This window comes from Saccostrea cucullata, unplaced genomic scaffold (assembly GCF_032062105.1).
Source record: "Saccostrea cucullata isolate Sc308-1 unplaced genomic scaffold, CSIRO_AGI_Scuc_v1 ctg4929, whole genome shotgun sequence".
In the NCBI taxonomy this organism is placed as follows: domain Eukaryota; kingdom Metazoa; phylum Mollusca; class Bivalvia; order Ostreida; family Ostreidae; genus Saccostrea; species Saccostrea cuccullata.
This window is the reverse complement of record NW_026933560.1, coordinates 1-15,092: the sequence shown is the minus strand read 5'-3', so window position 1 is coordinate 15,092 and position 15,092 is coordinate 1. Positions and strand designations below refer to the sequence as shown.

The window sequence follows — 15,092 nt, the reverse complement described above, 5'->3', positions numbered from 1 at the left end:
AGGGATTAGGGCTAAGGGGTTAGGGTTAGGGAGTTAGGGCTAAGGATTAGGGTTAGGGGTAGGGTTAGGGTTAGGGTTAGGGGGCTAGGGGGGTTAGGGTTAGGGGTTAGGGTTAGGGTTAGGGTTAGCACTCCACTCAGTTGACCCATTTTTTGAACCTCATTTGCATAAAAAGTGCACTCAGTTGAACTCGCCGGCTAGACGGTTTATACTACTGGTGTGTAATAATTATTTATTTTTAAAAATCATATACACTAAAAATAAAAACAACGCATGTAATAATGATTTATTTAAAAAAAATAATATACGGTTGTGATACAGGATGTCTTGTTTTATTATCACAGTAACTGTAAATGATTTTAAGAAAAAAATAGACACCTCGAGCAAGCCCCTGTGGCTATTAGCTAACTTTGTTCCCAGTGATCAAGTTTATGCATGTTGACAAAAAACTCGTAGAAATTATGATCGAGACAGAATTATGAGTTGGAATAGATTTTGCGTAAATGATATTAAAATAACTAAAAGTTAGTTCAAAGATTCTATATAAGATGCGCAAAAGTTTAATGAGGGTTGACCATTAAGTCACCATTAAGCTCAGCTTAATGGTGGCTTAATGGTAGCTTAATGAAGTTTGGACATTAAGCACCTGTAAGTTGCAGCTTAATGGTGGCTTAAAAGAATTAACTTCTTTAAGCCACGGTGACCATTAAGTCACCATTAAGCTACCATTAAGCGATTGCTTAAAGGTGGTCTTTCGTCTTGTGTTTTTTTCTTAGTTTTCGTTTTTTGGGAAAACTGATAGACATTGTACTTTTTAAGCATTATTTCAAATGAGTTATGTTTTTTTTTTTGGTTTAGTAATAATAAATATGTAAAGTAACCTTAACAAGTTATTTTAAAAAATAACTCTATTCCATCATGCCTCTGACAGTTAAATGCAAAATAAACTTGCTTGTTGGATTCTTTCTATCAAATGTTGAATAAAATTCAACTTTTTAAAAGTTTCATATTCTCTTACTTTTGCAATAAGGTATTTCATTTCCAACATCCCAGTATGCTGTTACAGTTGTCCCATTTCTCTTTTGTTCGCACGTTATTGTGTCATTGCCCACCAAAGGGAAATTTCCCATACAACTGAGTTCACAAAATGAACCAAAATTGTAGCCGGTAGGACATGTAAAGGTTAAATATCGATCGGATATAGTTGGAGGGGTACACATTAAATCTGTAAAAAAGAGATAAAAAGAAATAAATGATTTTAACAACCATTTGATTCATTCTCGGGACGTAAAGATGAGCGAACAACTGGATATTTATAATATTAAAAATTGTCTTTTTTCTTCAAAACATATTAATTATCGCATCAATAAAATGTATGTCAGACATGCACATGTACCTATATCATGGAATTCCCATACGTTCTTATTGACCGTTACTTTGTTCTCAGCTTGTCTTTAATTGATTACACGAAAACAATCGACCAGTAGGCCCAATTTTGATACCCTTTCGTACACCAAGTGTTTTGAAGTATTTCAAGTTTTTGCTCTAAATAAAAGTATACCATTACATTTCACTATATCTATTTTGTCTGCACAGAAAATAACCGAGGCATAGCAACTTGTGAGTGTGTGCCAGGTAAACTGTTATGCATTGATATATCCACATTTAAATAACCGTATTGTTTCGAACTCTCCTGCTCAAAGAAATATTACAGCTTTTCAAAGTACACTGCTTGACTTGTGCTATATAACCACCATGATACCTGCATATTTTCCCTTCATAGTTCAACATAAATTGATTAATGGAAAAGTCGCCAACTGCCAAGTAAACAGAATAATAAACAATCTTCAATAAAAATAAAATAGAAGAGTACTTAAGTATGATTAATCTGAGGTTCCCCGGTATTTTATATTGTGACATGTGCAGGGGGAGTTAAAGTTGAGGCCATATGCATATTGAAAAGTGGGAATTCGGCGAAACCAGCTGGTACCATGAATCTGCCTACCTTTTACAATTTTAATTCGCGGATGTAACCCCCGAGACGCACGAAATCAATAAACAGATGATTCTTCTACATCTACTACAGTTATTCATTAAAGCTGTAGCTTCCACAAAAAGATGCTAGAAGTAGAGCTTATTATTATCATTTTCATTATTTTGACAGAGAGAGAAATATGGCAGGAGAAAACACGTGGGATTAAAATGATGCTATTGACATTTAAACGATTCCATCACCGACAAATGAAGCATCACTTAAACTAGATCAACTCCACGGCATTAAATCTCTTTGCGCATGACGTCAGCACAGACATACACATGTACAAACAAAGTATTGAAAAAAACTATATGTGGTGTTGCTGCTTTTTCCCTCGTATTAGTACAGAAGTTGTTTTTGTCAGCTACTTTCCTTATCAATGAATAAATGAAACATCATTTTGATGTTTTATGTACTTTTTCACAACAATATCATGGTTTTATGAAAGGTCTGCACGTGTTTTGAGCACGCTCTAATTTGAAATCGATTGGAGTTTTGTGTATTTCTGTTGATACGTCATGCGCGAATAAGTCAAATGACGAGATGATAACCCGATCCAAGTGATGCTTCATTTGTCAGTGACAGGGTCGTTGAAATGGTGTTTGCATCCCTAAAAGCCGAGATAATAAGCACCGCCTTCGGATTAACCTAGTATGTATTCCCCCATCAATCAAATGAATAAAGATCAAACATTAGGTACTTGATATTAATAGATACATGTGTTTAGCATGTTGTCCAACAACTCTTTCCTTGTTTAACATCCATTGCCGCCATCAAATTCACTTTTGGTCCTCTAACGTAACCGAAAAATTACCAGCGCAAAAAAAGCCATTTTGATGTAATTTTTTTTTAGCTTGATTGATAATGATTACCTGTATTACAAACCTTTAATTGAAAAAAGAAAATTATCTTATAATTTTTCAGTAAAATTAATCAAGATTGTGTGTAATTTTTTTAGTACAGTGAAAAGGTGACAGAAATCTTGTCGTCACTCGTAAAAAAAATCTTGTTTTAATTTGAGACGCGGCGAAAAAATACGACGAAAGAAAAGGAAAAAAATAAGCTGGTACATGTAACACTATTTCCATGTAATGGGTAGTAAGGATGAAAGCAAAATATCTGAATAGTAACAGCTTCGCATGGACAAGTTTTTAAAAGGGTTTCTTTCTTTCTTTTTTATGCCGAGCATTTCTTGCTGCGTGAAATTGTTACCTTTTTCTTAGGTCTCAGGTTACGAGGGGCGTTCAATAAATAATGTCATTAGCTCGATGACATACAACATAGTAGTCACATGACTTGACTTTCTCTCATTATTGAATCTTTAATGAATTTATAACAGTTTATGTGACCACTTTTCATCACATAGTTTTATCGTGAGAAGCTGGGAAACAAGGGCTATTCGAGACACTGCATTATAAATGAATGGTTAAGAATCCGTTAACTAGAGTGAAAATAAAAGCTACATAAAAGCTGCTGTAAAACTTATTAAAAATCCCAAAGAAATATTCACTGAAATATGTGACATTTACAGCAACCGGTGCCTCTTTTATAGACAAATTAGCAGGTGGATTTCAAAGATAAAAAAATATATAATGGGAATCAAAAATGGGTACCCTCCTTGCCAACAAAAATTATAACAACTTATGTACTGTTTGCCAAATTTCAACAAATAATATTTGATGTTGTATGATTGACTTTAAGACACATAGCAAATTTGATAGACATCATATTGGGAGTAGTTTACACTGTTTTTAAGAAACGTTTGACAGTATTTAAGCTTGGTACTCTAAAGTCACCCTATATTTTGAAAAATGAGTGAAAACGACAGCGTGTACAAAAGTCTTAACAATTATTTTCAAATATCAGTAATTGTAATAATCCACGTTTGTTTTATATTCAAACAGATACTCGAACATGAATCTATTGCTTAAAACCAATAAAACAAAATTCACCATAATATGTACTTGATAAAAACGGCGATGGTCTGTTAAGAGCAAAGGTGTGCAAGAGCACAAAAACAGATTTATATGCAATTTTCTTAAATATTAGTGGTATTATTGTTTAAATTCGTATTCGAGGAGACAGTTTAATATATTGAGGTGTGTAGAAAGCAGTTTTTTGCAAAGAAATCGAAAGGTTTATCAGAGAAAGGACCCAGAATCAGAAATCCACTTCATTGAATTTCTTCATGACAGCGTTTAAACCCGTATGCTCTAAAGAGAAAAGGCGTTTACGGTATAAACAAAAAGTTCATGTTTTTTCACATTAACAATATTTGCCAGATCTTTGACTCTTTGACTTGTTTCTATTTCCAAACTTGAATAAAACACCTTTCAGAAGGAAAAAACAAGTCCAGGAAATCATTGGATCTGCCATTTTGCAGTATACTAAGGGTCATGCCCAAAAATGAGTTCTAAAAACAATCAGAAATTAGATAAAAAATGTTACGGACATCTGTTTGAATTAGAATAGATTAATAAGTAAAATAATGAAGACTAAATCATTGAAAAGCGTCGTTTGCTTCTTTCTGAGCCCCAATGACATTATTTATTGAACGCCCCTCGTAAGTTGTTTTATTATAATCTTTAGCTTTACTTAAAATACATACAGTATATAATCGCCTATACGTTGGTAAACCTAAAACTCGGTTGTATTTTTATGCTCTAAAATACGAAGGTTTGGGGGTATGTAGTTTTTGTCTTGTTCGTTCGTCTGTCTAGCTGTTACACTGTCTGTAAAAACTTTAACCTTGCCAATAGCTTTTGATGTAATGGAGTCATGACTTTCATATTTCACATTCGTATCTCTTGTAACAAGGTCTTTTTGTGCCTCCAAATTCGACCTATTGATCTTCGAGTTTGACCCACTTTTACTGAAAAATTCAAACTTTTGCTTTGGATATATTTTTTGAACAGTAGATAATAAGACCTTTATTTTTCCTATATGTATCTTTTGTTAAAAGAACTTAAAATGAGTATCAACAATTTTACCTGTCCTGGACCATGGCGATTTTAGTACTTACAAAAATACTCTGACCTTGACCATTACTTTTGAACGGTTAAGACTAGCGCTTTGATACTTCACTTACGTAATTCTTGTAAGAAGGGGCTTAATTGGATTCCAAGAACTTTGACCTGTTCACCTTGCAGTTTGACCTTTACAATATAAAATTCAGGGACCAGAGTCAGAGGAACTTTGGCATAAGTAATGGTTATAGTCAATCTTAACATACATGTGCATCATTCAATATCTTCCACTCACAAATGGAAGGAATTAATGATTCAAAGACTGCATAATGCTTCAATTATATTTACCGTCTTTAAAGAAATATCGTAGTCATTTTCCCTTTATAAGCAAGCTTGAAATTAAGCTTTGGGGAATTTCGTCTACCTTTTCAAAATATGAGGCTTATGTTGGGAGTGACCAGCTATCAAAAACTGCATACTTCTTATAGGCATCAAATCCTAGCTAGAAAAAAAAAATCAGGGTTCCCTTTTGCCTTAATCACTTTTTTTAATTGCTTATGGATTTTCTTGGACCGGCCAATGTTCGTTATCCTTATCTTTTGCATTTAATGTTTTGATATTTCACTACAATTTATAGCTGGGCTTCCCTGCTCTTGAGGTGGATTTTATTTTTTAACACTTTCCGCATTTATACATGTCCTTTGATTGTGGCCCAACCCTTACCCCAAGGGGTCCCAAATTTTACAAAATGGAATTTATTCTACCTAGGTGATGCTTCTATATAAATATGACCTACCAAGACTTAAGTGTTTTTGAGAAAAAGATTTTTCAAAGATTTTCCATATGAACTTTGTGGTTCCACCCTACACCGGGGATAATCATTTACACACAAATACTCTACCTAGTGATGCTTCCATAAAGATTTGTCTTTTTGACCATGATTTTTTTCTTGGGAACAAACTTCTGACATGATGCAATTAATTTTTTCCCAATCTTAACCATGCAGCTAGGATAAGGCTGCCCGTAAAATATCAAACTGTAGTAACTTCTCTGAACTACCCAGATATGACCTCGCACACATCAACAAATATCCTGCAAGAAGTAAGTCCATTATTTTATTCGTATTATATGGATGTAACAAATTAAGTGAAAATAAGAGTATCAATTCAGCTAGATTTATTTTTTATCTCGTGGGCTAGGGAGTGTTTTTGAAGTGTCAACGGCGAGGTAGGGATTTTGCGAAGAGGGGGGGGGGGATATCAATAAACTCCCATTGGCATGTTTGTGAATTCTTTTCGACCAAATTACGAGGGGTATGTGTTTCCTAAAGAAGGGGGGTTCATATTTGTTTGCTTTATAGCATACAATTTTATGACCAATAAATCAAGCGAGGAGACTACTTTGGCACTTTGCTCTCTTGATCGGCTTCTCATTTGAAGACGTCGAAATTAATGATATTATACAAGGTCTTTAAGAACTGGGGGAGACGTGGGGGAGAGTTCCCCAACCTTTCTATTAATTTTTACATTTTACTTTCACAAAATTTACATTTCCAATGTCTTCAATTGTCCGAGATAAAATTACAAATAGTTAATGTACTTTATTGCGTGGACCCTGCGGTCCACGCAGTAAATAAATAAGCGAAGTTAGACCGGATGCCCTGGGCAAACGACAGGCTACACATGCGCGCGAATGCTAGAGAGTTTGCACTTTAGGTAACTTGCCCGTAGAATAATTCGCCCCATTCGACTCAAAATATGCCATTCATTGGCAAATCGCGCTTTTAAATCTGCATATCGCGTTTACATATTCATTGGCGAACCGATTTCCTCTCTTTTACATATACTTTTATACTAAACATTGATTTTATGGTACAAACATTTTCAGAAGTTACAGTAAATACATGTAGATACATGTAACTTAACAACTTGAATGAGAAACGTCATTCAACGAACAGAGATATATGTAACTTAACAACTTGAATGAGAAACGTCACTCAACGAACAGAGATACACGTAGCTTTTAAAGCTTTTAAAGTAGAACAAGTTTTCACCATCATTTGTTTTGTGCATCAAGACTCGCAAAATAATTTAATATTTCAGCAATCTAATTATTGTTTAATAAAGGTCTGTAGCAAGGGCTTTTAGTGTGTGTGTGTGTGTGTGTGTGTGTGTGTGTGTGTGTGTGTGTGTGTGTGTGCATGTGTGTGTGTGTGTGTGTGTTGGGGGTGGGGGTAGGGTTGGGGGCTCCGACAAAATAAAAAACAAATCTGCGTTGCTCAGAGGAGTGCTACACGTGAACCATCAGATCTCCAATTTCACCATGATAAATTTCTTCCGTATAAATCAAGAACAGGTGTCAAGTCCCAGCCAATATGTGTTACACGTGTCAAAATAACCCGATTTTTTAAACATGTTAAAACTGACAAAACTAAAGATCGCTAATCGGAGATAAAATTTCACATTTGTGCTTTGAGACTACGATCAGTTATAAATGGCAGATTATTTTAGAATAAGTGAACAAACCTTACATGAATTTTCCCTACACCTAGAAATTTTCTTAATTGAATTTCAGTTGGAAAAAACCACGCATATGGTCCACGTATTGCAGTCCTTTTTTAAAGGACAGCAACTTGTTTCTACATAAATGTACTGGTTCATCAAAAAGTGCGGTTAAACAAATCACGTACAAGGCGGGACAAATAAAGATACATGTAAGAAGCGGGACTTCTAGCATGTAGATTGGCGGAATCAAGAGCGTGTACATATAAGAAATAACTGTCCGATTTTTCGATTTCATAACATATATTACATGCCTTATGTAGTAATTAGTAACCTTTTGATTAAGAAACCCAGACACGTAGCATCCGGGGGGGGGGGAGGAAAAAAATGGAAGTGAAAAGAAGTTTGCCTTGAAAAAAGTTGGCCACTACCCCACCCCCACCCACCCACCCCCAACCCCCACCCCACTCCGAAATAGGATATTCGAGTTTGGGTAATTTTTAATTTACGAAAACCAATTGAGCTCATTTTCGTAGGATAAAAAAATAAAATTTTCGCGTTATAACGCGCAACGTTCGCGAATAAACGCGAAACTTTATTTTGACACGCGACAGTTACGCGTTTATTCGCGAAACTTTCGCGTTATAACGCGAAAATTTTATTTTTTTAACATACAAAAATGAGCTCAATGGGCTTTCGTATCAATTCTTTTTTTTTCTTGGCTTGTCAACTTTTTTTAGGTAAGTAAAAATTTTTTTCTCCCCCCCCCCACTTTCATAAACGATGCTACGTGCCTGAAACCTGCCAGTTTTGTACTATTGTATTTTTAACTCACTTGATCTTTGGTACTAGTAAGAAATGTGTTCAATGGCTCATTGGAGACAGTAGGGACAGGCAAACACTTTGCAATGAGGGAGACAACTTAAAAGCGTTTTACCAAAAATTATAACAAATTACGCCAATCAAAGAAAATGTTCGAGAAATTTTGAAAGGAAGCGTTTAAACCGGAAACTTCTTGATATCAATGTCAATGACCGAAAACTTTCGCAAAAATTTGAACAAGACCATGGCATAACGTTGTTGAAAAAAATATCCGACATGTAATGATCATTTCCGTCTAAATATATAAGATGACTGGTATGAATACATTTACACAAAATAAGGTCCAGAACACGACTTTTGCGAGGAACTCGCGAGGATATAAGGTAATGAAAAATACAACAATGATATTGTACGAGCAGGTTTTCTCATGAATTGAAAGGATACCTGTTTGTTATTCAGTCTATAGAATTTGACTTTAAAATCCAATTAATAAGTAAACAATAACAATCCTATGACAAAAATATAAACATCATTCATTATAATTTATTTCCCTTATTGGTACATGTACAGTGACATTTTCAATAGCAGAATTTTGGAAATATTCTTTTTATAAAGTTTTTTTTTCAGTTTTCGAATCGGGATCTCTCCGATTCAGATTCATTTTTAGATTCGGATTCGATTCATATTCAGAAACATCTCTAATAGAAAATGACGTCAAGTCACTGCATACTTGAGCTGACATGACGGGTTAGAATTTATGAATCGTGTTTATATTGGACTAGCACAAGTAAAAGAACAAGGATAAATTGAAGATATTCTGTGTGAATCTAAAAGAGAAGTATGTATTCAAACTTAATTTTACTGGGGGATCGTATGTAGTTTATCTGTTTTTGTACAAATCGCGATTAAGAGTGGAGAAAACCCCTTCTTACGTTGGTAATTTTAATTTATCTTTTTTTTTTCTTAAGACGAAAATTTTAAACCCCAAGCACGTTTTAGGTACCATGGATCACGATGAATTGATCTAGCTCAAAATAAAATGTATATTTTTTAGAAATTTTACGCCTTCGGACAGCCTTATCATCTCCAATTTGAAGAAAGCATGGTCTTACACTTAAACAGATATTACTTACTTTACCCAAAATGTTTTGATGCAAGCTTTTCGAAATTAGCCTAGTGCACGTGGTTCTTGAAAATAAATCGAAAATCTGAAAAGGTTACAGACGGAAGATCAGACTGACAGGCAGAAACCGGACAAAACTTTAAATTACAATAAATAATCTGAGCTCAACTCTAGTGATGAAATAATCAAAAGCCCGAAAATGTCGTCATGAGTAACAACTTAATACGTAGTATAGCCAAAAAGTCTTACCAAAAAATCTTACCAAAATTGCTAAGCTGTTCTACACGGGAAAAGCAAAATTCTGCATTCAAAAGTTGAATGAAAAAATCATCAGGACAGAAAAGACATTCTAATTTGTAAAATTAATTTTGTAAAACCTGAGAACTCGAGACTATGAAAAGGCAGTTTATCTATTTTAAAGAGGGAACATTACATAGTCATTTGCATTCTTTGCTGAACAATATCGCAAACCTCGCTTGAAAGAATACATTTCGACCGAAACACCACTGCATTGAGTGGTGACACTGTCTGATTTGAAAATGGAACAATTTTGTCTAGCGAATTAGCCCCTTCACGATTACTGCAATACTACTCTTTTGCGGGGCAAATCAATAATATTTGGCGAAGTTTTTGTTGATAGATAATTGATTGATTGATTGATTGTATAATGTTTTACGTCCTGCTCCAGAATATTTCACTGATATGGAGACGTCACCATTGCCGGTGAAGGGCTGCAAATTTAGGCCTATGCTCGGCACTTATGGCCTTTGAGCAGGGAGGGATCTTTATTGTGCCACACCTGCTGTGACACGGGGCCTCGGTTTATACGGTCTCATCCGAAGGACCGCACCATTTAGTCGCCTTTTACGACAAGCAAGGGGGTACTGAGGACCTATTCTAACCCGGATCCCCACGGGGTGTTAGATAATTGAATAATTGAATGACGTATATTAAGGTAGGTCGCGGGTTTGTTTTTTCATCAATTTTGGTACACAATTTTGACGATTCGAGCATTTGTTTTGAGCATATATGATTATGACGTCAGTTACGTCACAAAGGCAACGTAACGTTGTTTCTCGTTTAATTCTCTACAAATGACTTCACTAAAACTTCACTAAAAGTAGATTTATCACAAAAAGCATTTGTACGTAAACCTTGTACATGTTTTATAATTAAATTTCAGTCTGAAATCTGGTGTGATTATATGTCATTTCTAATTAGGACTAATTAAATACAATACAAAATGAAAGCAATAAATTATACTTTATGTGTAACTTAACTGCTAAAAGTAAATCAAAATAAATCAGCGTAAAAGTTATGACTTGCAAAAGAAAGTTATCATGAATAAAAATGCTTAGCGAAAAACTTAAGGGATTGTACATGTATGTGCGCACGTTATTTGAAACTCAAGGGAACTTGACTTCAAATCAAAGCCGGGGCGAAGGATGGAAATTAATCCTCATCACTAAAAACGGGTTATATATTTATTTACAAGTATTTTCTTGTTTTTTTTATTATCATTAATCATTATTAATATTTGTTTGTTGTTATGTATTCAAATCTCGTGCACTCGTCTTGTTCTGCTTGCTAATAAATTGTGAAATGCATTTAAAAATCAAATTTATTCAAACACATAGAATTTAAGACTTACAAAACACTGTAAACAATTTACAAGTATAATTTTTTCTATATTTTTTATGACAAAACTCAACGTGTAAAAGCTTAATGCAATTGTTTTACATTTTGTGCATTGAAATTTTATTCAGAAAATTCGAAATCAAAAAATGCGTGAGATTTAGAGCCATATACTATAGCTTGCTACTAATATAGAAAGAACATTGCAGGTATCCCCCCTCCCCCTGGCCCACTTATTTCCTCTTTATAGGGATGTTTTTTCTACCGTTTTCAAATAAAGTGATCAAATTTTTGTTTATGCCTAAAATCCTATTGACTATGCATTTCCTAAAAATAAAGGTACTAATATTTTTTTCACTCGCGGTGAACATTGTCGCTGCATGTTAATGTCGCTGCACGAGGATTATTTATACCGTTCATTCTGACTTTGTGATCAGAATATGAATTTCACAATACTAGTGAAAATAAGTTGCTGGTCATCCTAATATGTCTCCGCAATAAATTAAATGATGAATAAAATCAAATTTTGTATCGATATCACCTTTTAATTCTTGCATATTCCACAAGTCAATATATTTATACTCGTACTGTAAATGTGACTACGTTCAACAAATGAGGTTGTAGATATTAATAACGCCATTAACGCCAAATTTTAGCATTTCAAAAGAAAACTTTGAAATTATTTAGCAAAAAAATCTACTGAGAAGACATACTGATTTATTTAAATTTATGGTTAAGATTTTACCTCATCTTGACATTTTGAAATTCCTGAATAATTCGTCTGCGTCTTTAAAAAGTTATCCAACCTTTTCAAAAGGAAGTATTTTCACAAAATTGGCTTTAAAAAAGTCATTTTTTCCATATATTTCAATGGTAGTTCAATGGAAAAAGCGTCAATAGGGGTTAAAAACTATACCGCGTTTACAGTACTATAACATTAAAACTACTAAGGCAAATTTAATAAAAATTGCAGATGATACGCTTTAAATTCTGAGGAACATTTTATCAAATTTTCAGGATATGTTTTCTCGTAAGAATTTTATGCAGTAAACCCACGACCTACCTTAAACATGCAATTACTTTAACGTCATATTTCACCACAATATATAAATTGCCATGCAAAGGAGCAATATCGTTTTTATCGTGAAAGGGTCTATAGCCAGGTTCGATTGTCGAAATGCGTTTTTAATATTTTTAACCTAAAGGGAAAAAGCAAAGAAAGAAAAATAATTTTTACACTGTAATATACATGTGTTCCTTACGCAGACGATACATGAATATCGTTCGATGGCGCACACTTTTTTATCCTACATGTCTTTATTTAAAGATCATTAGACAGATTGCCGAAACTCACAATGACTAATTTAATAATGTTTTGCATAGGTCTTCTGCATACTTCATTGGTTCAATACGTACAACTTTTTTGCCCGTTTTCTACTTACAGCTTCTCTCTCTTTGTTGGAAACATTCCATATTTTCGGCTTCACATTTGAGAAAGTGGGAGGGCTTATTAAAAAAGGCAGCTGCAGATTCCTTGATGGATTTTGCAAAATTGGCGAAAAAATGCACTGAAAGGTTGCACAAAACACAAAAATGGAAAATGCCGTAATTAGAAAATCGAAATTTTGCATTGAGTGACGACACCTATGAATTTGACTGAAATAAAATTGAATCTTAGTGACGTCATATATAGGTGTCGTCACTCAATGCATCAAAGTGTTTACTTTCAGGCAAAATTTGCGATAATTCCCGGTTCAATATCTTTCCCTAACGAATTGACTTATCTATTGTAATGAATCAGGATAATTCCAATTAGTGTTACAAGGGATGTTAGGTTTTACTTGACATGGGCTAACCTGTCTCCCTACAATGAAATAGTCCAGTTCTATGCTATATATATAGCGGGTGTTGGCAGATGCATTCATTCCATCTCAGAATCAGTATAGTTACGTTCGCTGCAGCAGACTGATCTAAGAAGTGGCCAGATAAGAGGATAAGTGACGACGCTGAATTAGCCGAATCAAAATAAGGTTACTTTAGGGCAGAATAGGTCTTATTGTATAGGGTGCGTCAACTGGTCGACCACTGTAGCTTTGGCATTGGAAATAAAGGATATACCCTAATGCCAAAGTGAACTGGAGACGCCAGTTGACTAGAGACTTTTGTCTAGTAACCTGGACTCTTGGTTGGGCCAGTTATTCAGGGACATTGGTTAGGGATAAGACAAGTGGTCCGGAGTCAAACTGACCCTTGATTTTGTTTTGCAAATCGTCAAATATATAGATTAAGTAAATTGTTTGAATAATAATCGTAAATATATTGATTAAGTTTGTGTCTTAGTGGACAACATACAAATCATTTGTCTAGATAATTGCACTGCAGAAATCCCGGGTTTAGCCGGGCACGTGTCCGCTTGAATATAGAGACTGCTCGGCCGGTCGAACGTTTCACTATTTATTCATCGAATTATATATTTTCCACTATAATGTATTTTTCAGAATGACATACAGTTTATAATACAATGTACCGTGTTGTACATATCGATATTGCATCTTTATTAAGTAATGTTTAAATCTGAATTGTTACTTATAAAGAAAAAATAACCTTGAACATTTATATGAAATGTGCAATTTGGGGACTCATTTCCATTTGCGTCAGAGGCGGTGTAGACAATTTTATGAGTTCCAGGGGAAAACAAAGATCCTGGTGCTTTGCCTTCTATTTGTGTGATAGTGGCTTCTCCTGAGTTATCAACAGCAGTGGGTACTGTCCAGGAGACCCTAGTTGGTTGGCTATTTCTTTCAGCATATCTATATATGTCTGCAGGGCAATCATTCACAATGGGTTTTTCGTTATCTAAAGAGAGTTATGGGAATATCATTTGTTCGGTCTAACACGACATACACTTAATAACCAGCTTAATGAAAAACAAGATGTGTTTGTGAAACACTATGCGCCCGGCGTCAACAAAGTTTAAAAAGCTATTTTTAGTATATAGGTCACAGTCAAGGTCAGAAGGTCATTGGCCTTGGTGTTGTTTGAAAGAATTTATTAGTGGAGTATGCATACTTAATATGAAATCCCTATCTCATACGGTTCAAAAGTAATGGCAAAAAGTGGAAAAAGCTATTTTAGTATATAGGTCACAGTCAAGGTCACAAGGTCATTGACCTTAATGTCGTTTGAAAGAACTTTATTAGTGGAGTATGTATTCCAAATATGAAGTCTCTATCTCTTATGGTTCAAAAGGTTTGGCGAAGGTTAAAGTTGACAACAGACTGACAGAGAAACAGACAGGACAAAAACTATATACGCCCCAGATCTATCGATCCAGGCGCGTAAAAAATCAATATTTTTGATATACTAATAAAAAGGAAGAATAGAAAGTTGGTATTTTAAAACCTTCCCTATTTTACTAACTCCATACACATTTTGGTTCAAGTGTCAATCATCATTTAAATTATATTATAACGATAAAACAAGATATGATCTGTTAACATGACGAATAATAGTTAATGCATGACAAAGAATCAATTTTTGAAAGACAAAAGTAAAATATAATTAACTAAATTTTGTTCAAACCTAATATTTATATACCTGTACATCCCTTTAAAGAGTTTGACCACATTTTATTTGCCTGGCATTCAATCGTTGTTCTGTCAAGTGGGGTATAACCACTTTTACAGCTTGTAGAGCACATCGTTTTGTATTCGTAGTCTGGAGAACTGCACAAAGCTTCACCATGTAAAGGATTCAAGGCAGGATCATCAGCTGGACATGAAATCGCTAAAAAAAGTTTGAAACCTATTCAATTAAATAACAAAAATGTACTACATAAAACAATTACTAAAGAATTCGACTTGGAGACATCAGAGTCGCGGAAAACTTTTTTTGAAATTTAAACTGTTTCTTGACTAGAAATAAAAGTCGGTTATTTATTACACAACAATGGCATCCCAGCTCTGAAGGCTCCACACCTTTTAAAATTAATGAATGAAGAAAAAGAACTT

The 15,092-nt window shown here is 34.3% G+C and overlaps 1 protein-coding gene across 1 annotated transcript; it reads right to left on the bottom strand.

Annotated features, from left to right (window-relative positions):
* Window positions 1-1,004: 1,004 nt before the first annotated feature.
* Window positions 1,005-14,868, bottom strand: LOC134238666 (sushi repeat-containing protein SRPX-like; the record flags this gene model as incomplete). Its single annotated transcript, XM_062720785.1, has 3 exons — window positions 1,005-1,225; window positions 13,687-13,938; window positions 14,680-14,868. Coding segments are annotated over 3 exons (662 nt in total), but the record flags the coding sequence as incomplete, so codon positions are not given.
* Between the last annotated feature and the right edge of the window lie 224 nt (window positions 14,869-15,092).